The sequence below is a fragment of the Python bivittatus genome, unplaced genomic scaffold (genome assembly GCF_059951505.1).
Source record: "Python bivittatus isolate LINGU-HERP-01145 unplaced genomic scaffold, Pbiv_v1 ctg000160_np1212, whole genome shotgun sequence".
NCBI lineage: Eukaryota > Metazoa > Chordata > Lepidosauria > Squamata > Pythonidae > Python > Python bivittatus.
In genome coordinates, this window is record NW_028277076.1 from 9,529,236 (window position 1) to 9,553,071 (window position 23,836).

Here is a 23,836-nt window from a genome sequence, read left to right on the forward strand (position 1 = left end):
ACGTTAGATAATATTGGGCTTAATAGTACATTATTCTTATTCCTATTATTGGATTTTATCATTTTTAGTGTAGCGTAATCCGCTTGGAATCTTTTGACTGGGATTGCCTATAAAATGATGAAATAAATAAATAAAGCAAGCAAGTCATAAGACAATAACGGCCACATTAATTTGCAAGAGATTCTGGCAAGTTACTGCGCATAAATAAACAAATGCAGAACATCACAGTAATATCTGGTTTGCTAAAACAAGGAAGGACAATACAGTAGCACCTCTACCAACCTCCGTTCAGCCTTTTTGTCTCAGTCGTGCCTTGCGTTCTCTCAAGCGAGTCCATCTGCATCACTTCAAGGCCATCTCCGTCAACTGGCAGAAGATGTTGGATGATCCTCTCCTTGACCATTCCTAGCCCTTTCTCGAGACAAGCCCGCTCTCCTTTGGCTTGAGGACACATTGGTGGACTCAATGAAGGTCTTGAACCCCAAATGGCCTCTGCATTTTCTGGGGCATCAAACTTCTCATGAGGAGCTCCAGGTGGAGTAGTCATCTGAGACCTCTCGGGAACAGATGGAGTTCCAGGTGGACATCCTTGATCCCTTGAAGCCTTGGTTGCTTGTAACCTCTCCATTTCTCTCCCCAGCCTCCCACTGAGGTCCTTAGCTAAGTTGTGAATGGCCCTTACTCTCTCTTGCTTACTTCTGTAAGAAGAGGGGGTAGAGATGTCTGAGGAGAATGGTGTCCCCATGCCAATAACATCCCCTCTCCAGGGAAGAAGAGGGCTTGGTGAGTGGTGGCTTGCCTGAGGGGAGGAGATGTCCAAGTGCTTGAGTTTCAGAGGGCTCCTCAGCTGACCTTCAGGGCCCGTGGAGGGACAGAATCCCAGCATTGGGGTCACTTGTCCTGTTTTGGCCATCCTTGGGTCCAGCTCACTAATGGAATAACAAAGGAATTCCACAGAAAAAACCACATCAAGTCTCTTTATTGAACTATTAGGGTATAAAATAAATCCAATGAAATAGTCCTAACAGTATCCGTAGGATTGCACCACCTGAATCACAGAGACGGAATGGGTCTGGAAGGTCATTTAGTCCAACCCCCTTCTCAGAGCAGGATCCAGTACAGCATCTTCAACAGATGGTTTGAAGATCTCCATTGAAGGAGAACTTACCACTTCATGTGGCAATCTGTTCCACTGGCTGACAGGTTGTACAGTTAGGGAGTTCCTGTCTAAGCAAACCTCCTTCCTTGTAGCTGGTTCTGGTCCGGCCCCCTGGGGCAATGCAGATAGTCCTCATTTAGTGACCACAATTGGGACCGGTAACTTGGTTATTAAGTGAAGTGGTCACTAAGTGAAACCACAACTATGCTTATGATCTACTTCAGCTTTCTTTTGCTTTACATACCTGAAAAGGTTGTAAACGCAAGGATTGGTTCTAAAGTTACTGTTTCATCACCGTCATAACTGTGAACAGTCATTAAATGAAGCAGTTGCTAAACGATGACTACCTGTAGAGAATAAACTCCCTTCCTCTTCCCTTTGACAATCCTACAGATCCTCTTTGCCAGTTATTAAATTGTCAGTCACTTTTTCACTAAGCTGGTTTGCAAGTCACTTTCAAGAAGAAGAAGCAGTAATGTAATGAACCCAGAAACATACGTAGAAAACAGTGGTGGTTTGAGTAAAATAATACTTATAAACCTCTGCCACAACTATGCACACTTATGCAACTTGGGAATAACTGTCATGTACCTGTTGAATTTTGACTCATTCCTTAGCAGAGCCTGTGATACTCGATGAACCCATTCCGTGTCGTCTCTTCCTGGATGTGGCCCACCTGTGTATTTCTAAAATTTAAAACAGCGTCTGAAAATCACAGAATTATTTTATATTAGCTTCCCCCAACCTGGGACAGATGTGTGGCCTTCACCCCCCAGCATGGCCCCTCTGGCATAACCATTGCTGAGAATTCTGGGGGTTGAAGGCCAAACATCTGGAGGGCTAGTGGAGGCTGGACAGGGTTGTTTTATAGTGGTATAAAATCATTTAAAGCCACCTTCAGGGGAAACAGGAAGAGGCCAGTCTGTCTGTTCATCCCTCCTACCATTTGGGGGTATGAGAGGTTAAACTAGGTTGACCCAATTTATAAACCCTAAGGAGGTCCCTTGCTTTTGATTTAGACTGTTCACACCCAGCCATTGTAACCAGTAAATCATGGTTTAATGTTACAAGGGAACCCAGCGATTATGCCTTACTCAGCAAACCATGATTAAAACAAACCATGGCTTATTATAACAGGCTACTATGGCCATTATGTAGGCTTATGAAGTTGGAGCATTATCTGGCCTGGACAGATGGACAACCGAAGTTTCTTTTCCGCTCCTGAACGCATGTTCAGTACCTCTTCCACAGATCAGAGAAGTATAATGGCCCAAGGAAGGATTATCAGTCCAATCCAACCCAGAGACAGATTATTTTCCCTGCCTGAAACGTATCAGATGGGTTCATACAACACAGTAGGCTAAACACAGTTGGAACCTTTGCGCCTAATCTCGTCATTTCCTGTGAATGCAGCCAACTGGATTAATTTGGTAAGCCATAGTTCAGTTAACCATGGTTTAGCATCTTATGCAAACAGCTGATCCGGGCTGCTGCTTCGGAGATAGCACGCAAACCCCACATGGGACTCAATCTTAGCACGGGACTTTCCAACAAAGCTCTCCCTCATTTATCACTTCTTTCTGACCGTGATGTCCTTACCGAATCAAGATTATGCTTGCAAGTCACATCTTCACTCAGTCGCTTGACACAATGGCCTTTTCTGTTGACTGCTTCTCTCTGTTTTCGGTAGACTTCTTGAAGTTTCTTGTTTCTCTCTTCGTGGGCTTTCTTCGAGGTCCTTCTCTCTTCTTGGATCCGCCTATGTCTCTCAGCTGCCTTCTGATCCATAAATTCACGGACCTGTTCGGGACTGTACGGCTTCTTCCTGCCCTCTGCCAGCCTGGCTGTGAGTTGGCATTCTTTCCCAGAAGTGTCACTTCTCAGAGGAGATCCACTCGACCTTCCCTTGCAGCGTCTGGAGGACTCTCTCGTGCCCATCGCCCGAGCATCAGCAGACGCGTTTTCAATCTTGGGAGAACACGTGGTCTTCAGCCCATCAGAGGAACCCCTCTGAGGTCCTGCCTTTCTTGCCCTTCCTGTGGACCTTGGCTGATTTTCACTCCCCTTCTCTGTATCTGGAGCCTTCTGGTGCCTTCTGCTCCATTTCTGTATCCAGCCAGGGTTCTTCCAGTCCTGTGGTTTACGGTTGGGTTCTGCAGCTTGTCCTTCTCGTTTCATTTTCTCCATTTCAGGCTGTACAACTTGCCCATTTTTTCTGAAGCTCTGCTTTAACTGGGATACTGTTGATAAATCCCTCTGAGATTCTAGGGGAAAGAATATCAGTTTCTGTATGTCTGGTTTCTCATCCATCTGTCCAATTTTTTTTTTCCAGAGTGGGCATAAATGATCCTTTAAAACTCTCCATCAAGCTTGTGAACAGAGAAACTGAGTGGACAATTTCTCCTCAATGCTCCAGGGAAGGAGATATTCTCCAAAAATTTCCCCAAGGCAGGATCCTCCCTCAGCAATGGCATCAACACCATTATTGAAAAAGGTTCCTGCGCAAATTTCTCTCTTCTCCTTCCCTGGATGGGAAAGGATGATGCAGCAAGAGACAGGACATTCACACACATACACACACACACAGCCATTTGCACAGAAGTACAAGAATGCATCGCTCCTCCCAGGAAAAATTATCCAAAGTTTTCACCTCCTTCACCAGAAAGTTAGAAACCAAATGATTTTTTGTCAGATGGAGTGGAAAAAAAATATGCTGAATTTCTGTGCACAGCACGTTTCTTCTGAATGTCTCCCTTTTTGCAAATCTATTCTGTGCAGTTCATTGGAAAGAAGGAAAGGAAGAAGGAAGAAGGAAGAAGGAAGGAAGGAAGGAAGGAAGGAAGGAAGGAAGGAAGGAAGGAAGGAAGGAAGGAGGAGGAGGGGAGGGGAGGGGAGGGGAGGGGAGGGGAGGGGAGGGGGGAAGTTATCTTCCCATGCCCCTCATATCCAGATGACAGAGTGGGGGTCACTCAGAGCAGGGAGAGGCTCAGCACCCCTGAAAGAAAGTTGATCACTCATTCCATGGGGACCTTCATACATATGCAATAAAATTCTGTCCTAGAGATGTCCTGAGCCTGTAACTGAAGCTCCATCTGTTTTTTATGTTTGTCACAGGGCTTCAATTGGACTGCCATTTTGATTTTTTTGACCACACCCCTGAAGGGTCACTGCTGATGCACGAACCATAATCGTGCCAATGTACCCCTTGCCATTCCAGCCACCTGCAAATCCTTAACAGAATCAAGGAACACCCTGAGAGCAAACCCACCCCTGCAAAGCTTTCATCATCAGTTTATGGCCCCATACACAGGCTTCCTTAGCCCGGGCACACTCCAGGTACGTGGACTTCAATGCCCAGAATCCCCCAGGGGAAATGGCCCCTCCTGTGAATTCTGGGTGGGAGTCCCCATGCATCTGGGAGGGAGCCATGTTGGGGACCAGAGACGTCCACAGGGTCCCCAAAAGGCAGAATTTCTACAGAATCTGTATGATCTTTCATCATCCCTCCCCACCAAATCTCCTCTTATGTCTATTTAATTTAATTTAAGCCACTTAGGTGCAAATTCAGAAGTAGCATCAACTTCAGAAAACATTCGAGCATTCCCTAACCACCTTGGCTTAAATTTGTTTATTTCATTCAATTTATATAACTGCATTATATTTAAATGCAGTTCTAGAGAAAGCCCAAAGATAGGAATTAGCTGTTTTTAATTAAGCTCTTAGCAGGGGACAAGGGTGTTCTCGGGGTGGTCAGAAAAGTCAAGATGGCCACCACATGCCCATAAAAAACTGGCAGAACTTTGATTGCACCATTGTGACTGCCATCTTGACTTTTTTGACCACACCCTGCAGACATAAATACTGCCAAGGGGAGGCTTCAAAACCAGGAATTGTGACCCTGAAACAAGAGACAATTTGAAGAGAACTCTCTTAAGCATGACTTGAACCAGAATAAATGAAACATAATTTTTTTACATATATCTAAAAGTACCTTTGATAGGCTCCTTTCCTTCGCTTTGCAATCCAGTTTTCGGGTTGGGATATTTCAGAGGTGGGCCGAGAATGTTTCTGGCCAGTTTTTGGCCTTCCCTCCAAGCAGATGCACCAAATAAATTAACAGCTGGAATTTAAGCACAAAAGAGGAAGCATTCAGGAATATGTATTGTCAAAGGCTTTCATGGCCGGCATACGATGGCTGCTGTGGGTCTTCCGGGCGGTGTGGCCATGTTCTGGAAGTTTTGTTTCCTAACGTTTCGCCAGCACCTGTGACCCACAAAAGGGTCACATCACCCTGGGCACAGAGAGAACTGCTCCTGTCTGTGCTCCTGCCCTCTGAAGATGCCGGTCACAGGTGCTGGTGAAACGTTAGGAAACAAAACTTCCAGAACACGGCCACACCGCCCGGAAGACCCACGCCAGCCATCGATTCAGAAATAGTCAGAGGCAGTGGGGAAGGGAAGGGAAGGGAAGGGAAGGGAAGGGAAGGGAAGGGAAGGGAAGGGAAGGGAAGGGAAGGGAAGGGAAGGGAAGGGAAGGGAAGGGAAGGGAGGGGAAGAGGGAGGGAGGGAGGGAGGGAGGGAGGGAGGGAGGGAGGAAGGAAGGAAGGAAGGAAGGAAGGAAGGAAGGAAGGAAGGAAGGAGGGAGGGAGGGAGGGAGGGAGGGAGGGAGGAAGGAAGGAAGGAAGGAAGGAAGGAAGGAAGGAAGGAAGGAAGGAAGGAAGGAGAAAGAGAGAGAAAGAAAGAGGGAGAGAGAGAGGAAGGAAGGAAGGAAGGAAGGAAGGAAGGAAGGAAGGAAGGAAGGAAGGAAGGAAGGAAAGATGGGGAAGGAAGGAAGGAGGGAGGGAAGGAAGGAAGGAAGGAAGGAAGGAAGGAAGGAAGGAAGGAAGGAAGGAGAAAGAGAGAGAAAGAAAGAGGGAGAGAGAGAGGAAGGAAGGAAGGAAGGAAGGAAGGATGGATGGAAGGAAGGAAGGAAGGAAGGAAGGAAGGAAAGATGGGGAAGGAAGGAAGGAGGGAGGGAAGGAAGGAAGGAAGGGAGGAAGGAAGGAAGGAGAAAGAGAGAGAAAGAAAGAGTGAGAGAGAGGAAGGAAGGAAGGAAGGAAGGAGAAAGAGAGAGAAAGAAAGAGTGAGAGAGAGGTAGGAAGGAAGGAAGGTAGGTAGGAAGGAAGGAAGGAAGGAAGGAGAAAGAGAGAGAAAGAAAGAGGGAGAGAGAGAGGAAGGAAGGAAGGAAGGAAGGAGAAAGAGAGAGAAAGAAAGAGGGAGAGAGAGAGGAAGGAAGGAAGGAAGGAAGGAAGGAAGGAAGGAAGGAAGGAAGGAAGGAAGGAGAAAGAGAGAGAAAGAAAGAGGGAGAGAGAGAGGAAGGAAGGAAGGAAGGAAGGAAGGAGGGAGGGAGGGAGGGAGGGAAGGAAGGGAGGGAGGAAGGAAGGAAGGAGAAAGAGAGAAAGAAAGAGGGAGAGAGAGGAAGGAAGGAAGGAAGGAAGGAAGGAAGGAAGGAAGGAAGGAAGGAAGGAAGGAAGGAAGGAAGGAGAAAGAGAGAGAAAGAAAGAGGGAGAGAGAGGAAGGAAGGAAGGAAGGAAGGAAGGAAGGAAGGAAGGAAGGAAGGAAGGAAGGAAGGAAGGAAGGAAGGAAAGATGGGGAAGGAAGGAAGGAGGGAGGGAGGGAGGGAAGGAAGGAAGGAGAAAGAGAGAGAAAGAAAGAGGGAGAGAGAGAGAGAGGAAGGAAGGAAGGAAGGAAGGAAGGAGAAAGAGAGAGAAAGAAAGAGGGAGAGAGAGAGGAAGGAAGGAAGGAAGGAAGGAAGGAAGGAAGGAAGGAAGGAAGGAAGGAAGGAAAGGAAAGGGGGAAGGAAGGAAGGAGAAAGAGAGAGAAAGAAAGAGTGAGAGAGAGGAAGGAAGGAAGGAAGGAGAAAGAGAGAGAAAGAAAGAGGGAGAGAGAGAGGAAGGAAGGAAGGAAGGAAGGAGGGAGGGAGGGAGGGAAGGAAGGAAGGAGAAAGTGCAAAAAGCAAAATAGAATAAGAAAGAAAATAAGTTAAAGAAACAAGAAAAAATAAGGCACTTCCAACCTTCTTTTCAGCAATAAAAAACTCATTATCCCTCCTCCCTCTTATTATTGAGAAAATCTCTTCAGCCCCTTCTTTAATCCTTTTTCAATCATCACAAGCATACATCATCACTTCTATTTCCTGCAAAAGTCCATAAAAGGTTTCCAGTCTTTTAGGAAAGTATTTTTTTTTATCCCTGAACAAGCAGGTCAGTTTTTCCCTTTCTGCCAATTCTGTCATCTTTACCCTCCATTCCTCCATTGTGGGAATTTCCGTATTTTTCCATCTTCGTGCATATAGTAGCTTTGCTGCAGTTATTGTGTACCACTGACTCTCAACCTCAGTAACTTTAAGAGGCGGGGAATTCTGGGAGTTGAAGTCCACGCCTCTTAAAGTTGCTGAGGTTGAGAGACATGGCCGTATACAAAGCCAACCTTCCATGAGCCTTTTCTAATTGGTAAGCTATAAGCCCCATCTTGACTTTTTTGACCTCCCTGCTCAGCAGGTGCCTTTTGCCCCATAACTTTCTTTTTTTTAATAATGAAGTTTAAAAAAAACCAGATAGAAACTAACAAGAACCAATAATCAAGAAAGAGAATAGAATGACTTCCTTTACAGCAGATACAAATAGAATCTCATCGTATCTCTTACTCTAAGATTTCAACTTAACATCCCTTTTTTCTATAATCTATTCATTTTACTAGTCACCAAATCCATATATCTTAACTTCATTTTTTTTCCTGTTTCCTGCAGAAAGTCAGAAGGGGCTTCCCATAACTTTCTGATGACGTTACCTAGTCAGGTAGCGAAACGTCTGCAAGCAAACAGCCCAGCTCAGAGAGCCCCGAGGACTCCATAACTTCCTCCACCCTTCCTGGGATCCTCCCAGAGTTGCCCCCGAGCTCTCAGAAAAATGCAGGGGGTCTAAACGCGCGGCTCCATCGGGGAGAATCGCTTGCAAAAACTCTGTACGTCAAGGCGCTCTGCAAAGAGAAACCTGACGCCTTAGCCAAAGTGAGAAACCCATCCAAACCACGATTGACAGTTTGGTTTCAAGGCTGGCCAGGGAAGCGGAGCGAGAAAGCCTCTAGCGCCCCCTGCTGGAGCTTCTGGCCTAGGACAGTCTGCCTGGAGCTGAGCGACCTTCTCTCCCCGCCCAGCCGAAGATCAGAGGGGCAAAAGCCACCGCGGCATCTCGGAGTTTCCCCAGCAATGCTCCCTCCTGTTTCCATGAATATTTTATCCCCAGCCTGACTTAATTTTTTGTTAACTGCTGCAAATCTCCAATTCATCAAACCTCCCAGCGCTTTACCTCCGACCTGCGACCCCTCATTCATCTCCCCGGCTTCGTCACTGACAGCGCTTAATGGCCGGCAAAGCTTTCTACTGACACTGACAGCAACAGTGATGGATGTCTCGCGTGGCCCGGGACGATTACGACCTGCCCTCTCAGGAAGAAGACCGTGCCATTTTTCAAACAATCCATTAAAACAAAGCATTGGGGGCAGGGGCGGGGAGGGGGGAGCAAGACAGCCGGGGGAAATTATTTAATTTTTCATGCATTTTAAAATGGAACACCCCATCTCTGCTTTGCGTCGGACGGGGAGCCACATTGTTTGCGTTTGGCTCCCTTGGATGAGATTTTGGTTTTCAGATCGGTTTTCCGTCGGAGGGGGAGAAGGGGGGAGTATGGCAGACCTCCAGGGGGTCCATGCGGGGTGGTTGCAGCCGCCATATTGACTTTTTTGACCCCTTCCCTGTGAACACCCCGCAGCTTGCCATTTACAAATATGACAGTTCAAAAGAGATAGTGTTAAAATTGCAGTAGGTTCTGCTGGTTCGTAGACCAAAGCTAGAACATGAGATGGTAGCTCGGGGCGTAAAGCCCCTCTTCATTTTTCACCCAACCGCCCATCAGAAGTGGGCAGCACAGTTGGCAGCAACGCGTGCCCCCAGATTGGGGTGGCAACACCCTTAGAAACATTTTCTGGGAGAAGGAAAAACAGTTGACCCACAAAAGGTTTTGAACAAATTCTCGAACTTCTCTCCTAGTGAAATGGTATGCGACAAAGACCTTGAGAAGAGAGGCTGCCAAGGGAACGGTCAGATAAGAGGGAGCCCAGCCCTCAGCTGCATAATGGGAAGAGAAGGAGGCTCAGAAGGGACCCTCCCTAGTTTCTTGGGGTATAAAGGAGATGGGGGGAGAATTGTACTTTCAGACTTGCAAGATTCTGTTAATGTAGCCCTACAATAAAGTAGAACTAGCTTGTCTGGTCGTGTTTCCTGGGAAGGCTGACGCCTCGGCATGACAATAGATCTACCTCTGCAGGAACGTGCCTGGAATTCTGTAACTAGCCAAGCTCAGAGACTTCATGGATAGACTCAGATAGCAAGGTGATCTGTGGGGAGTGGGGAGGAGGTCAAAATCTGCAAGATGGCAGGCCTGGCATCATGCTCAAAGCATTGCCCTTTGGTACGAGTATGTATTGAAGGGATAGGGGCTTCAGTCACAACACCCTGCCTGCCATCTTGCAGATTTCAAGACACATACCTCAGCCACCTCTGTGGGTGAGATAAATGGTTTTATTATGGAGAAGAAACATGATCTATGTGAGGAAGACTTGGGTCTGTTTAACCTAAAGAAGAAAAGGCTGGAGGGAGACATGATAGAAGACTTCTCCAATCCTTGAAGGGCTCTCCTTGGGAAGGGGGTACAGATTTATTCTTCATAATGACCAAGAATAGGGTAAGAATCAGTGGATGGAAGTTTTACAGAGGGAGATCCAAACTCAAAGGAAGGAGGAAATTCCTGACTGTGAGAACTATGAAGCAATGGACCATCTTGCCTCCTGGACTCACGGGGTCTCCATCACTGGAGGGTTTCAAGCAAAGGTTGGGTAGCTGCTGGTCTGGGATGGTCTGAGGATTCCTGCCCTGGACAGGCCTTGGACTAGGAGACCTCCAATGTCCTTCCAACCCTGTGATTCTATCTGCCTGCCACAGTTCACAGGAGCCAAGTCTCCTTACAGGTCTCTTCCCTTGCGTTTCAGTCCTACATTTTTTCCTCCCACCTTTCACATCAACAGATTCTTTTCTTCAAGCCCAGAGTCCACTGGGCTTGACTCCTCTTGACTTAACAGTTCGGCGGGTTTGAGAATCAGAGCTTCCCACCTGGCCAGCTTCAGCCTTGGAAGAACTTTCTATGAAGCTAAACTTGAGGTCCATTTTGGAAGTGATCTCTTTATCTTCTTGGAGAGCATCTTCTCCTTTTTCTCCAGATGCCCCTCTTGAGGGCGAACAGGGTGGATTGTGCTGGTTTCCTGTATCACTCACAAACACACACACCACTTTGCTCACCTTCGCCCAATATTCTTTCCTTGATGATAAACAGTTCCAAGTCATTCATTTTAGCCTCGGGCCTGTCCCCTTGGCCCCAGCCACACCGTCTGTGTGAGTGAAATCCTTGGCATTTCAGATGACTCAACTGGGCTGTTGACCTGATCAGGTAATAAGAAGGTCGCTGTGGGCTATCTAGCTATTTAACAACTTCCATCATGGGCTACACACCCACATTACAAGTTCCCCGTAGAGATGAGTGAACGTGTCATGTTCAATTTCTTTCAAGTTCTCATTTCTGCAAGCGTGTCAAACCGGGCTCATCCAACGTTAAAGTTTCCAATAATATTGAAATCTATTTCACATTTTCCTGAAAGTATGGCATCCCTTTGCAACTTGTCCTAACGTACCCAGTGCTTGCAAAGAATTTCCTAGATAAAGCATGCTGTGCTTTACTTTCATGCAATAGACTGTTTTGTATCAGGGTCTATATATTAATGCTAACGAGCCGGATTGCAAAATCTGGAGAAGCGTGAATTGCAAATGTTACCTTTGAAAAAGTGACATTGGGTGGACGCATAGCCAAAAGACCTATAGCTCCAACTATTTAGTGGTTTGCAGAATTGATTAATAGAGATCAGCTATGGATGACTGTAAGGAATCATGGCTTTAATTTATTGATATATGTAGGTCTGTAAATATACGTCTTATGTGTTTGGGCTTCTTTTTAAAGCTTTTTTTCTTTTTTTTTATAATTTTGTGAATTGTTTCTTTGCTTTTTCTATTTAGTTCATAACAAAAATGGAAAAGAAAAAAGAAGGAAAGAGAAAGAGACATTGGCTCCAAATGTCAACTTAAATAAATTCATGTTCCAAATGCGAACCAAACAACTTTCTCCTTTTTGCCCTGAAAGCTGGCTTTTATAAAAGTTGAAACAATTTGCAGCAGCTGTTCCTCCCTCTTCGGGACCTCACCTCTCTCTTTCTGTGCCTTCAGGGAAGAAGAAGCTGTGTTCTGGTGGGTTCTCGGCTTCTTTCCTGCTCTTCTGCTATGACCTTCATCAAAGAGACAAGATTATACGTGATTTGGATGACTAAGGAGAGAGATGATGACAAAGGGTTGTGGACCTTCTCTAGCGCTTCAGAGGGCAGGAGCAGAACCGGTGGAGTCAAAACTACAAGGAAGGAAGTTAGATATCAGGAGGAACTTCCTGACTGCATAAGACATCAGCCAGTGGAACAGGTTGTCACATGAAGTGGTGAGTTCACCCATGCTAGAGGTCTTCAAACAGACGTCATCTGTCCGAGATGCTCTGGTGCAGTGTTTCTCAACCTCAGCAACTTTAGGATGGGTGGACGTCAACTCCCAGTATGCCCCGGCCAGCATGGGTTAGGGTTAGGGTTAAAGATGGTGAGGTTGAGAAACATTGCTCTAGTGGATCCTGCACTGAGCAGGAAGTTGGACTAGGTGATCTCTGAGACCCCTCCAATTCTATGGGTCTATAATACTGAAGCTAGGTTTTAATAATAACCCCAAAGAAGCCTGTGAGGTTGCTTGGCCTTCTTAGCAGCTGGAGGAATCCCCAGACTGCTCTATTATCAGCCTGAATCCAGGGTAGCGATCTGGACTGACTGCTTGGGCTTTGTAGGCATGGACAATGGGCGGCCTTAAGAATTCAGTCTGACCCAACACCCCTTGAGTTGGTCCACCATATTCCAGCCTAATCTGCAGGTTGAAATGAGCTGTGCTAAGTCTCGATGGAGTTTCTTTGGTTTGGGCCTTAGCACATGGCCCAGGCTTAGCTAGGAGGAACTGCAGGGGTGAGAAGTTTGGGGAATGGCTGAAGAACGCTCTTAATGTTATCCCGGGAGCATTGTTCCCATGGAAGGAAATTGCACCCTTGGTCTTCAGCAAATGCAGCATTCAACCTAAGCAGACTGGGGAGAATTTGGGCTGCGTGCAACTCTGGAATGGCTGAGTCTCATGTCATTTTCATCCAAGAAACTAGGAGCAAACAAGTTTGCCCGGCGTGCATAACAGCATTTAAAAATGAATGCATGCCAATGTAAGAGCACAACAGGGCCATCACTCATGTTCCAAGCCCAGGCAGGCAGAAGTGTAGGGTGTAAGGAAGATGGCCTTCACAGAAATATGCAGGCACTTAAGCAAAAGGAGCTGAACTATTGTTTAAGCCCAGAGCGACAAGATAACATTCAGAAGCAGCTCATAGAGACACCTCCCTGATTCACTGGAGTGTAAAAAGGGGAGGCGGTCCAGCACAATCAGACTTGCAAGATTCTGTTACAGCCAATCTCAGCCAAAGGAATTTTCATCTTCCTGTGATTTCATAGTCTTGCCTACCTAGTAGGGCTGACAACAGAGCCCCCTCCATTTCAAAACTAACTAAGAACAAGGCATCCTAGACCAGTGTTTCTCAACCTTGGCCACTTTAAGGTTGAGAAAACCTTAGGGTTAGGGTTAGGGTTAGGGTTAGGGTTAGGGTTAGGGTTAGGGTTAGGGTTAGGGTTAGGGTTAGGGTTAGGGTTGGCTGGGGAATTCTGGGAGTTGAAGTCCACCCACCTTAAAGTGGCCAACGTTAAGAAGCACTGTCCTAGACTAACCTGGAGCTGGAGCCGAGTAAACAGCTTTGCAGACTTTCCTCTTGAGAGTTTTCGTGCTCCGAGGTTCCCCTACAAAGGGGAGGCCTGGTGTCTTCTCTTCTGGAAGGCAGGAGATGCATTTGCGCCGCTGGGCAAGAATCATTTTCTTCAGAGCCCGCAGCTTCTTATCACAAGGGCAGTTCTCCTTGAGGCACCTGATCCTCCAAGCCAGGTGCCGAGACATGGCTGGAGCCAAGCATGGCTGAAGAAGAAGAGGATCATTCCAAGTGATTCCAGCTGGAGCTGCAGAAGTGCCTTTCCCTTTCCGGAGGATTGAGCAGGATCCACGATCCCTTTCCTGCTCCGATGCATGGGCTTGGCAGCGAAACTTGGGACCCAACATTAGTTCTGTGGAGAGTAAGGAACATGACCTTGACAGGGATTGGTCAAATCTGTTACCAAAGCAACGAGCGGAACATGACTTAAGTCCATAACAAGCACAGAGTATGGGGAAACGGCTCAGAGAGATACCTCCCTAATTCACATGGGTATAATCATGTATTTATTTGTTTTAATTTGATCTAAACCGCCCAGAGTCCCCCATTGTGGGGAGATGGGCGGGGATAAGTCTATGTATAAATAGATAAAAAATAAATAAGAAGGGGGGGAAGTCCAAAACAATCTGACTTGCAAAGTTCTGTTATTGTAGCCAATCTCAAGAAAAGTAGTCTTAGCTTTCCTGTGGAGTTGAGTCATGGTCTGGTCTACCTGGTGGAGCTGACAGATTCGTTGAACAAGAAAGAGGAGGAGGTATGATCGAAATATGGAAGCTGGGGGGCTCCCTCCAAAACCTCCCTTCCATCTAAGTGGAGATCAAGCAGCCACAGCTTCTCCAAAGGACCCTAGAGACCTCCAGATGGTGGCTTCTAAGCAGCCACCATCTGAGTTTGGAGAAACAATGCTAGTTTGGAGAAAGGGAAGTCTGGTCAGAGCAGAATCTTCTTTAGATTAAAAAAAACCCAACCCGTACGGGCAGAATATGCCTTGGAAGTTCCATGCACACACAGAGACAGGCACACCAACAGACACACCGTCTTCTCACTGCAATCCTTCCTCCATTGTTTTTGAACCATTGAAGACAATGGCTCAGAAGATGCTGGGAAGGCCCAAATGACTGTCTAAATGTAAAAGATAAGCTCATGCTGAATCCAGTGCGTGGTGCGGGCCTCTGCAATTGGGGTGCTCCCCTTGCTTTCTAGGGAACCAAGGACTGTATAATCTCAGGACCACCTCGAGGAGATTCCAAAAAGTCAAAGAGAATCTCTGTTGCCTCGAAGGGGGCACGAGATCCAAACCATCAGGGGTTCCGGGACAGGCTGGCGCTTGTGTTACCACACTGCACGATCCACAAGGCCATTGTCAAAAGCGTCCTCTGGAGCCCCACCACCTTGATCCCAATTCTCACTGTTTCTCCCACTCCTTCCCGCCGTTGCACTGCCCCCGAGGGAGAACATACGGTGCATCTCAGGGCCTTTTTCAGCAGCTGACAGCTAAAAAGCTTCTGATTAATGTTTTCACTCCCAGCAGCTGTGTGTACAAAACACACGCCCGGGCTTGCCAGAAAGTGGTATTTTTGACGGTTGGGAGAGAGAAGGAGGAGGAACTTGGCAGGAACGGACAAACCGCCAACAGGGTTCTCTCCACAGCCTCCGCCACGGCTTGGAGACGGGAAATTCACTGTGGAAGGATCCAGCCGAACCTTCGGTGGCTCACCGTGGCTGGCCAGACCCTTGCCGAGGTGTCACAAACATGGACCCGGAGCAGCCATCACCCTGTCCCCTCTTGGTCCCCATCACTTGCCCTATAAGAGATGCTGTTGGGGACTTGCGGATTCAGAAACAGCCCTTGCTTCTATTTATACCTTTATAAGCCACCCAACCCCATTATGACTCAGGGTGGTGAATTCAACAGCCATGGATGGTCCCAGTGGGACAGCGATGCCCCTCGCCCCGTGACGTCATCCTGCAAAGGATGCAATTTGTGTCACTGGAACAACGGCATCGTTTGTGATGATGTCATTTATGCAATGACATCATTCACATGATGACCTTGTTTAGGGAGTGACGTGCGTGGGGTGACATCTTTGGGTGATGACACCCCTTGTTGCCCCTTCTCCCCCTAGGGGTGCTGAAAGATAGCCCCAATACTGAATTCCTCCAGTACTTTTTGAAAATTGTCTTCATGGGTGACCTCCCCATTTCTGTATGCAGCAATTCAACTGGCCACAACTTCTTCCTTTGATCTTCCGTGATTCTCCCCACATTTTGCTTTAAAGGAGGAGGTTTAACTTTGTGAGAATGGGAGGAAAACTCAACGCCGTACCTGATTTTATACATCTCCTGGATTTCCTTCCCCCCAGGCTAAAATTCTAGTTCTTTTAGTCTCCCACTAGGAAAGCCGTCACTTGGATTGAGATGGGAAGCTATAGAAATTGCATAAATAAATAAATAAATAAAGTAAAACTGCTCTGCCCCCCTCATCCAGGTGTGTGACTTAGCAAAGGCGATGGCCTGGTTTTAGAAGCCCCTCAGATGGGCACGGAGATGCCAGCTGCTTCTCAGCCAACAGAGGGCACGATTCCCAGCCCCTGAATTCTGCTGCAATTTTGCACTAACGTTTGGTTCAATTCCAGAGTGTGTACAGGGGGGGGGGGGCGGGCAGTGGGGAGGTGTTGCATTTTTCATGTTGCCTCCTGGGGGGAGAGCATAAGCCTGGGGAATTTGGGGGGAAAACTCCATATCATTTGGGGGATCTGATCTGCAGGTGAAGAAATCTGTATGGGGATTTTATTTTCTTTATTTTATAATAATAACTATTGATTTTATTTTCTCACCACCTAAAGCTCCTCTAAGCCATGTATCAAAGCCACAGCTGTAGGCAAAGCAACAGTGGATTCTTGCCCTGGGCGGGGGGCAGACTAGGTGGTCTCCGACCCTCCCGCTCCATGGTTCTATGGTCTTTGGGGAGAAACCCGAAGACCCTTCTCAGAGGAGAAGAGACAGCGCTTACTTTAAATTTGCAAAGCATCCCTTCTTACCAGGGGATGAAAAATTGGTCCTGAGTAAGCTTGTTGTTGCTTTCAACAAGCTTACTCAGATGTTACTGAGCACTTTGCTGAACTGATGCCCGACACCCAGAAACAGCTTCCCTCTCAGGCTGGGTTTGCACATCCATGCTGTGGGCGGATGGGGGTAGGATCAGAGGATGGGGATGCTGAGCGATGTTAAGGACCCCTCCATCCGTGTCCCCCTCCCCAGCTCCATTACCTGCTTCCCAGCAAGGCAAACCCTCCAACGGATCTCCCTTCTGCACCTCCTTCTCCGTCCAAGCGAGCGGCGGGTCTGAAGGCCAGCTCAGATCCCAGCAGAAGCCCTGAATGGCGGCTGGAGAGGCGGGAAGGGACACACCTTTGTTTGGGGGCAGGTACCCACGGCAGCTGCCAAGGAGTCACTGTGCAAACATACACCCACCACGCTGCCAGGCTTCATTGCCCTTCAGTTGGACAGCAAGATCTCAGGACAGAAAGGAGGAAGAGATTCAAACAGAAAGTGAGGCAAAGGGACCTTATTAGCAACTTACGCTCCAGCCGCAGAGGAGGAAACATGTGGCACCAACATAATTGATGCTCTCCTGGCCCCCCATGTTAGTAAAGGGTCCTTCTCTGACAAAGGGTGGAGCTCAGTGTTGGGTGCTTTCATGACTATGATTACAGTAAAACCCTGATTTAATGGACCATTCGGGGGAAAGGGAGTCTGTTAAGTCCAAATGGCTGTTAAATCAGAATGCATGTCATTGACATGATTTATGTCACTTGCGTAATTAGGTTATTGACTTTTACATTCATAAGAGCACCTGTTTGGTGTAGTAGTTAAGGCACCAGGCTAGAAAACAGGAGATGGTGAGTTCCAGTCCCACCTTAGGTAGAAAGCCAGCTGGGTGTTTCGGGCCAGTCCCTCTCTCTCAGCCCTAGAAAGGAGGGAATGGCAAACCCCTTCTGAAATCTTGCCAAGAAAACTGCAGGGACTTGTCCAGGCAGTCGCCAGGAGTGAACACTGACTTGAAGGCACACACACACGGATATTTATAAAGGCAAATGATCTTAATTGGTGCAAATGGTGTTCATGTCATTTCTGCAATTATGCCAATGATGCAAATTGATGCTCAGGGTGTAAATTATGTTGATCATTCAGACAGGTTTGAGAAACAAAGGCCTATCTGTTATTTCAGGAGTGAAATGAAATCAAAACACACATTTGGTCCCATTACAATCAAAATCCATTAACTGGCCTCTGTTCAATCAAGGTTTCACTGCATTTCAATTTGGAACGAGGGAAGTGGAGAGTGGAAATAACTGTATAATAATTTACAAAATAATGGAAAAAGAAGTATGTATGCCTTTTGCATACTGTACATATCTTTGGTTCATTTCCACATTTCGACATTTTAATGACCTGTTCATTTAGAAATAGAGCTTTGGGTGGCCCCTCCATTTTTGAAAACTTTTCAGCATTAGCTGGAGAAGTCACAAATAAAACCTTCCAAAAATGTTCTTGAACTTGTAGCTACAGTGTCCCCAGTTATAAATCACACCCACTTCATAGCAACCCTGCTCATCTGTAGCCATGCAAGTGTACCTCTGTGCATGTGCAAAGTGCTTTCCTCTCATGCCGATGCACTTTGCCCCATGGGACTTGAGTCTAGCTGGGCAAGTTGGACCCCCTCTTCTCCTTTGCTGCAGAGGGGTGTGTGTGTGTGTGTGTGTGTGTGTGTATTTTAGATCCAGTTTTGCAAACTCTTAGCAACTTTGTCCTTTCTTGGCAAAGACAGCCCCCCATCCTATCCCCATGTAAACTATTCTACAATGCCCTCTAGATGGTGCTTGCAATGACCTGCAGAAGAGGGCATTTAAATTTATATCAAAAAAATAATCTGGCTTTAAAACTGAGCGGAGGTAAAACTGCTGGCTCAGAGTCGCCCCTGGGGAGTTCCCTGGCTGAGAACGGGGTTGAACTGGGCCTTTCATTCTTTTTCATTCTTTTTAATGCTCACTGGATCTGCTGACCATGTTTGCAAATGATTCTGTCCCGGGTAACAGCTGCTGATCCATTGCTGTCTGTCCTTATTTGGAGGGGACAGTTTTGGTCTGATGCCTGTCAAGTTTTCACCAATGTATAGTGCAACCCTAAATATATTTGATTAAAAGAACGGCCCCGTTTAGCTCCGATGGTTTTAACTGCAGCTAAGTGGGGTTGCAACCACCTGTTCTCTCCCAAAATAACCGGCTTCTTAAAATTGCAGTGGCTGAGCTGAGCTTTGGATATTTCTCCCCAAAGAACCTCTCTTCTTCACCTCGTTCTAGCAGGAGAAGTAATTCAGAAGAATTTCTTCCCCTTGACGTTTAGAAAGTGGTCGGAGACCAGCTAAGCAGGGGGTGGGGGGTGCAAATACAAAGCAAATAATGCCCCCCCCCCCGCAGGACAAAAGTGCTTTTCCTGCGTTAGTTGGTAGATGAACAGCATTTCAGACAGGAAATATAACAGGAATTTAAAGGGGGTGGGAGAGCCATCCCCAAGAGCCGGCAGATGGCGCGATGCTCTTGTGCGGGAGCCAAAGGTCAGCGGCGCTGGGCACCGTCTGCAGAAATGTTGAGCCTGGGCACTGGCGCTCCCAGGGGAGGAATGAATCTCTGGGTTAACAAAGCATCTATTTGTAAGACATGTAGCCTCAAGGGTAGAAATGCCTGTTGGGTCTCTGTGGAAAAGTGAATAATTGAGCCTGCCTGCCTGCCTGCCTGCCTGCCTGCCTGCCTGCCTGCCTGCCTGCCTTCCTTCCTTCCTTCCTTCCTTCCTTCCTTCCTTCCTTCCTTCCTTCCTTCCTTCCTTCCTCTCTCTCTCTCCTTTTCTTTTCCTCCTTTTCCCCTTTTCCTTTTCTTTCCTCTCTCCTTCCTTCCTTCTCTCCTTCCCTTTTTCTTTCCTTCTTTTCTTTTCTTTTCTTTTCCCTTTTCCCTCCCTCCCTCTCTCCCTCCTTCCTTTCATTCTCTCTTTTTTCTTTTTTTCTTTCCTCACTTTTTCCTTCCTTCCTTCCTTCCTTCCTTCCTTCCTTCCTTCCTTCCTTCCTTCCTTCCTTCCTTCTTCTTCTTCTTCTTCTTCTTCTTCTTCTTCTTCTTCTTCTTCTTCTTCTTCTTCTTCTTCCTCCTCCTTCCTTCCTTCCTTCCTTCCTTCCTTCCTTCCTTCCTTCCTTCCTTCTTCTTCTTCTTCTTCTTCTTCTTCTTCTTCTTCTTCTTCTTCTTCTTCTTCTTCTTCTTCTTCTTCTTCTTCTTCTTCTTCTTCTTCCTCCTCCTCCTCCTTCCTTCCTTCCTTCCTTCCTTCCTTCCTTCCTTCCTTCCTTCCTTCCTTCCTTCCTTCCTTCCTTCTTTTCTGCCTCCTCCATCTTCTTCCCCCACTCCCTCCCTCCCTCTTTCTTTTTCCTTCCTGCCTGCCTGCCAGCCAAAAATGGCACTTGAGGAAGTTAACAATAATATAATAAATATAAAAACAAATTATGTTTACCCAAGTCAGTGAAGAACACAAATAAAAATATATCAATAAAAAAATGAAGCAGCACCAGAGGATTTATCCCCTATTTTCAGCAGATAAATCAGCTTAAGGACCAAAAGTTTTTAAATAACAACTTATTAACCTGCCAGGAACAGGATACCAAAAGAACGAATTAGCCCGACCTCTCATAACAGGGAGTTCCAAAGGCCAAAGGAAACAACCTGGAAACTCTCTCTTGCTTTCCTGCCAAATGTATTTCAAATGTGGCAGAATAGAATGGGGAATATGCCCTGGAGTATATGAAAACAGAAAAGTTTGTGTGAATGAATGCAACCTTTCAAAGAGTATCTGTAGATATAAGTAAAAATAGCCTTGACTTCATGGACACATCTGTGTAGTTTTCTTGGAACAACAGAGAAGTGAGTTACTGCCTTCTTGTTCTAGAATATTTTTCAACTTCTCAATCTATCCTGTGATTTCCTTGTGGTCTCCCATCCAAGCCCTAACCAGCACAGCTTTCTAGATCAGCCCAAGTCAACCAGGGGTTGCCACTGGAGCCTGGCAGAGAAGAAGTTCAGGCTACTTTACAGTGAAATGCCCCCCCACCCCCCCACTGGCCCTTCTGCCTGTTAGAAACTGAATAAAACTTGGCCTTTGAATGCCAGAAGCTACATTCCAAAAGGAGAACAAAAAAACAAAACAAAAACGAAGTGATCCAGGGCTTATCCTAAATTTGATTTCATCTGACTTAAAATTGAAATTTAATTCCAATGCAGTGAAATTGCATTTAAGGCTTAAAGAAGAACAGCAATGCCATAAAAGGTCAGTCTCTTGGACGCCTCGTTTGCAATTTTCTTGGGAGCAGTGCCAAAGCTGTTTGCAAATGGCTTCTTCCCCATGGCCCTTCCCAGTAGAGCCCACAAACCCTGACATTTCCTGGTGGTCTCCCATCCAGCCAGGTCCAAGCCGGCGTGGCTTGTTTTCCGAGATCAGCTGACAAAGCGCTGCCAAAAAACCCTAGAACTTCAAAATGATATGATTATAGAATGATACGCTTTTATGGTGGTTTCTACCTAAGAAGCTCCTTTGACGGGAAAGATGGATTAAGGAGGGCCTGTTTTCCCTGGCTTCTTTCAGAGGCAGGACATCCAGGAGGTTTTCGGATGGTGGCACAGAACTTCTAGCGCTGGGGAGTTGGAAAGAGGAGGCCTCACCCTTGGCAATGTCAAAGAAAATAATCTCTGCAGAATCCCCCAGTTCTGCTTAGGAACTCTGCTGTCGGTTGCGTGGACCAGGGAGATGTTGTTTCCATGGCAACAGACGATGGTGAAATGCAGCGAAGAACAGGATGCTCAGGTAAAAGAGAGAGAAAGTAAAAAAAAAGAGATGCTTTTTTATGACCCTCTCTCTTGTTGGAGGACAGCCCCGCCCCGTGCAAAAAATTTCTAAAAACCAGGAAAATGATACATTGCCCGGAAACGGCCGCCGTAAAGATCAAAGCACCAACGGCCCTTTCTAATTCCTTTTTAAAAAGGAGGCATCGCCTCAATGCCAGGCTCCACCACAGAATGGCGGCGTGCATGCCGGGCACAGATTTATTTATTTTTTTAAACACGATTTGCTGAACAAGTCATGACAGCCCATTTCTCACCTCCCACCTAAGCCTGTCGCGAACCAGCCAACAAGAACCCCAGCTTGGCTTAGCGCGATGGGTCAAGTCAGGCCAAGGATCAGCAACGATTACAACAGCCCTGTAAGGCAGTCTGTTTGTAATCTATCCTGAGGTCGGTAGATGAGTTTTTAAGTGTCCAGCGCCCTTCAAAATGTAGTATTTTGACTGCAGCGCTCTGACTCACATTGCTATAATCAAAAACTCTTTCGAAAAAGTTAATTTTGCCTTATTTTAAGGCAGCACCAGATTCATAGAAATAGACTTGGATGTTCATGCTAGGCAGACGGCCTGGACCCACATTTCCATATCTCCTAGCCATCTTGGGAGGGCCTGCATCTTTACAGGCCAGAACTGATAGTTCCAGGATTCACCCAGCACACTAACCAGGGTTAGGAAACTTTAATAGAAGTGCATTATATTAAGTTCAGGTAAAGTTCACAACTTTGGAACAGAGAGGGTGGGTTTATACAGAAGGCCAAGCCAAATTAAAAACACACACAGAGCGAATGGTTTATGATGACAGGAGAACTCAATCACTGTGATTGGTTCATCATGGTTTATGCCAATGTTCTCAGCCTTGGGCACTTTAAGATGTGTGGACTTCAACTCTCAGAATTCTTGCTGGCTGGGGACTTCAACTCCCAGAACCCCTTGCTGGCTGGGGAATTCTGGGAGTTGAAGTCCGCACATCTTAAAGTGGCCAAGGTTGAGAAACACTGCCATAAATCATGAAAAATTTCTTTTGGAGGGTCTCGCTGCAACCAACGAATCGGCGGCCGGAAAACTGAGCATGTCAAGAGTGCCTTTCTTGGAAGAGGAGCAGGGGGGAGGAAAGGCATCCGCCCCCACCGAGGAAGCGAGCAGCCTGTCCGGCGCGTCTCGCAGAAGCGCGTCCGGCCGATCAGCCGCAGGGCTGGAGGTCCCCTCGCCGGAGAAAGGGACGCTCCTCAGGGACGGCCGGGCGAAGCCCCCCAGGGCGAACCGGCTGACCCTCCACCGGGTTCCGAAGACGAGGGGCGCCAGCCTCGCAGGGGCCCCCGAGCCTCGCAGGGGCCCCCGAGCCTCGCAGGCTTTCGCAGCCCCTCGCCGGGGGTCTTCGGGAGATCGCCGCTAAGCCAACCCCTGCGGGTGCCGCGCTTGCCCCGGGGGAACGGATGAGGCAGGGAGCTCCGAGGGGACTGGAGTTCAGTCAATCAGCCTCTCGCGTGAGCCGGGGCTGTTTCCACACGGTCGGTCAGCCCCGGGAGAAGAAGCCATCCTTGACTCGACCCGGGGGTCTGGGTGCGCTGGGCCAAGGCTGGGTTGCTTCTGGTGGGGACGCAGCGGATGGGGGGAAATAGGTCTCGGGGTTTGAGCTTCAAGCGGGGGCTTCATCCACCCACCCACCCGCTCTTTGGGTGCTGCAGTCGCGCCCACCGGGGGGGACGTCAGGATGGTCAGACCCGGGTTGCAACTCCCTAGATGGCCTCTAGGGGGCAGCCGGGTCCGGGCCAAGCTGTTGAGGAAACCCCCAAGTTGGAGGGAAGAGTTGTGGGTTGTGGCCAGCTGAATTCAGCGGGATGTTCCCAGGGGACCCCCAGCTAGCCAACCATGTTAGCCAAGTGGGAACCCCAGTCCGGGATGGAAGGGGACGGGTCCAAACGTGCAGTCCAAGAAAATAGAGTGAGTTGAAGAACCGTAAGTTGAGTAACTCTGTCTTGTGTTCTTAACCAGGATGGGGAATTAACCCATTTTGGGAGGTTGTAAAATGGGTTGGGATTGCCCGACATACTCAGCTGCAAAAAAACTAACCAGGCTTCGTAAATGGTGTGCACCGGTTTCCCCAGCCTGGTGAAGCATGTTGTGTGAACATCGTCCTTGCAGGAAAAAAAGGGTTCCCGGCTTATTTTGGTTATAAACTATTGTCTGGCTTGTCCCAGTTGAATTCATGTCCTTTGAGATGCCCATAATTCACTGACCCATCAACCTCAGAAAACAAACCATGGTTAAAAGTTGCAAGGGTGAATGCAACCTCTGGTGAAGGGACTGGGCTAAGTGGGTTGCGTGGATGTGACTAGAACCAGTTTGGCACAGGGTTGAAGGCATCAGGCTAGAAACCGGGAGATGGGGAGTTCTAGTCTCGCCTTAGGCAGGAAGCCAGCTGGGTGACCTTGGGCCAGTCACTTTCTCTCAGCCCTGGGAAGGAGGCAATGGCAAGCCACTTCCAAAAAACCTTGCCAAGAAAACTGCAGGGACTTGTCCAGGCAGTCACCACGAGTCAAGACCAGTGTTCCTCAACCCTGGCAACTTTAAGACCTGTGGACTTCAACTCCCAGGATTCCCCAGCCAGCAAAGCTCAGAGCAAAGCTGGCTGGGGAATCCTGGGAGTTGAAGTCCACAGGTCTTAAAGTTGCCAGGGTTGAGGAACACTGGTCAAGATTGACTGGAAGACACAGACATA

The 23,836-nt window shown here is 47.5% G+C and overlaps 1 protein-coding gene across 1 annotated transcript; it reads right to left on the reverse strand.

Moving 5' to 3' along the window:
• Nucleotides 1–274: 274 nt before the first annotated feature.
• LOC112541871 (uncharacterized) lies at nt 275–13,386 on the reverse strand. Its single transcript, XM_088147271.1, has 5 exons — nt 13,150–13,386; nt 5,151–5,279; nt 2,759–3,423; nt 1,751–1,845; nt 275–698 (listed from the first exon to the last, which is right to left on the reverse strand). The coding sequence occupies exons 1-5, from the start codon at nt 13,370–13,372 to the stop codon at nt 275–277; spliced, it is 1,536 nt and encodes a 511-aa protein (XP_088003397.1). The 5' UTR covers nt 13,373–13,386.
• Between the last annotated feature and the right edge of the window lie 10,450 nt (nt 13,387–23,836).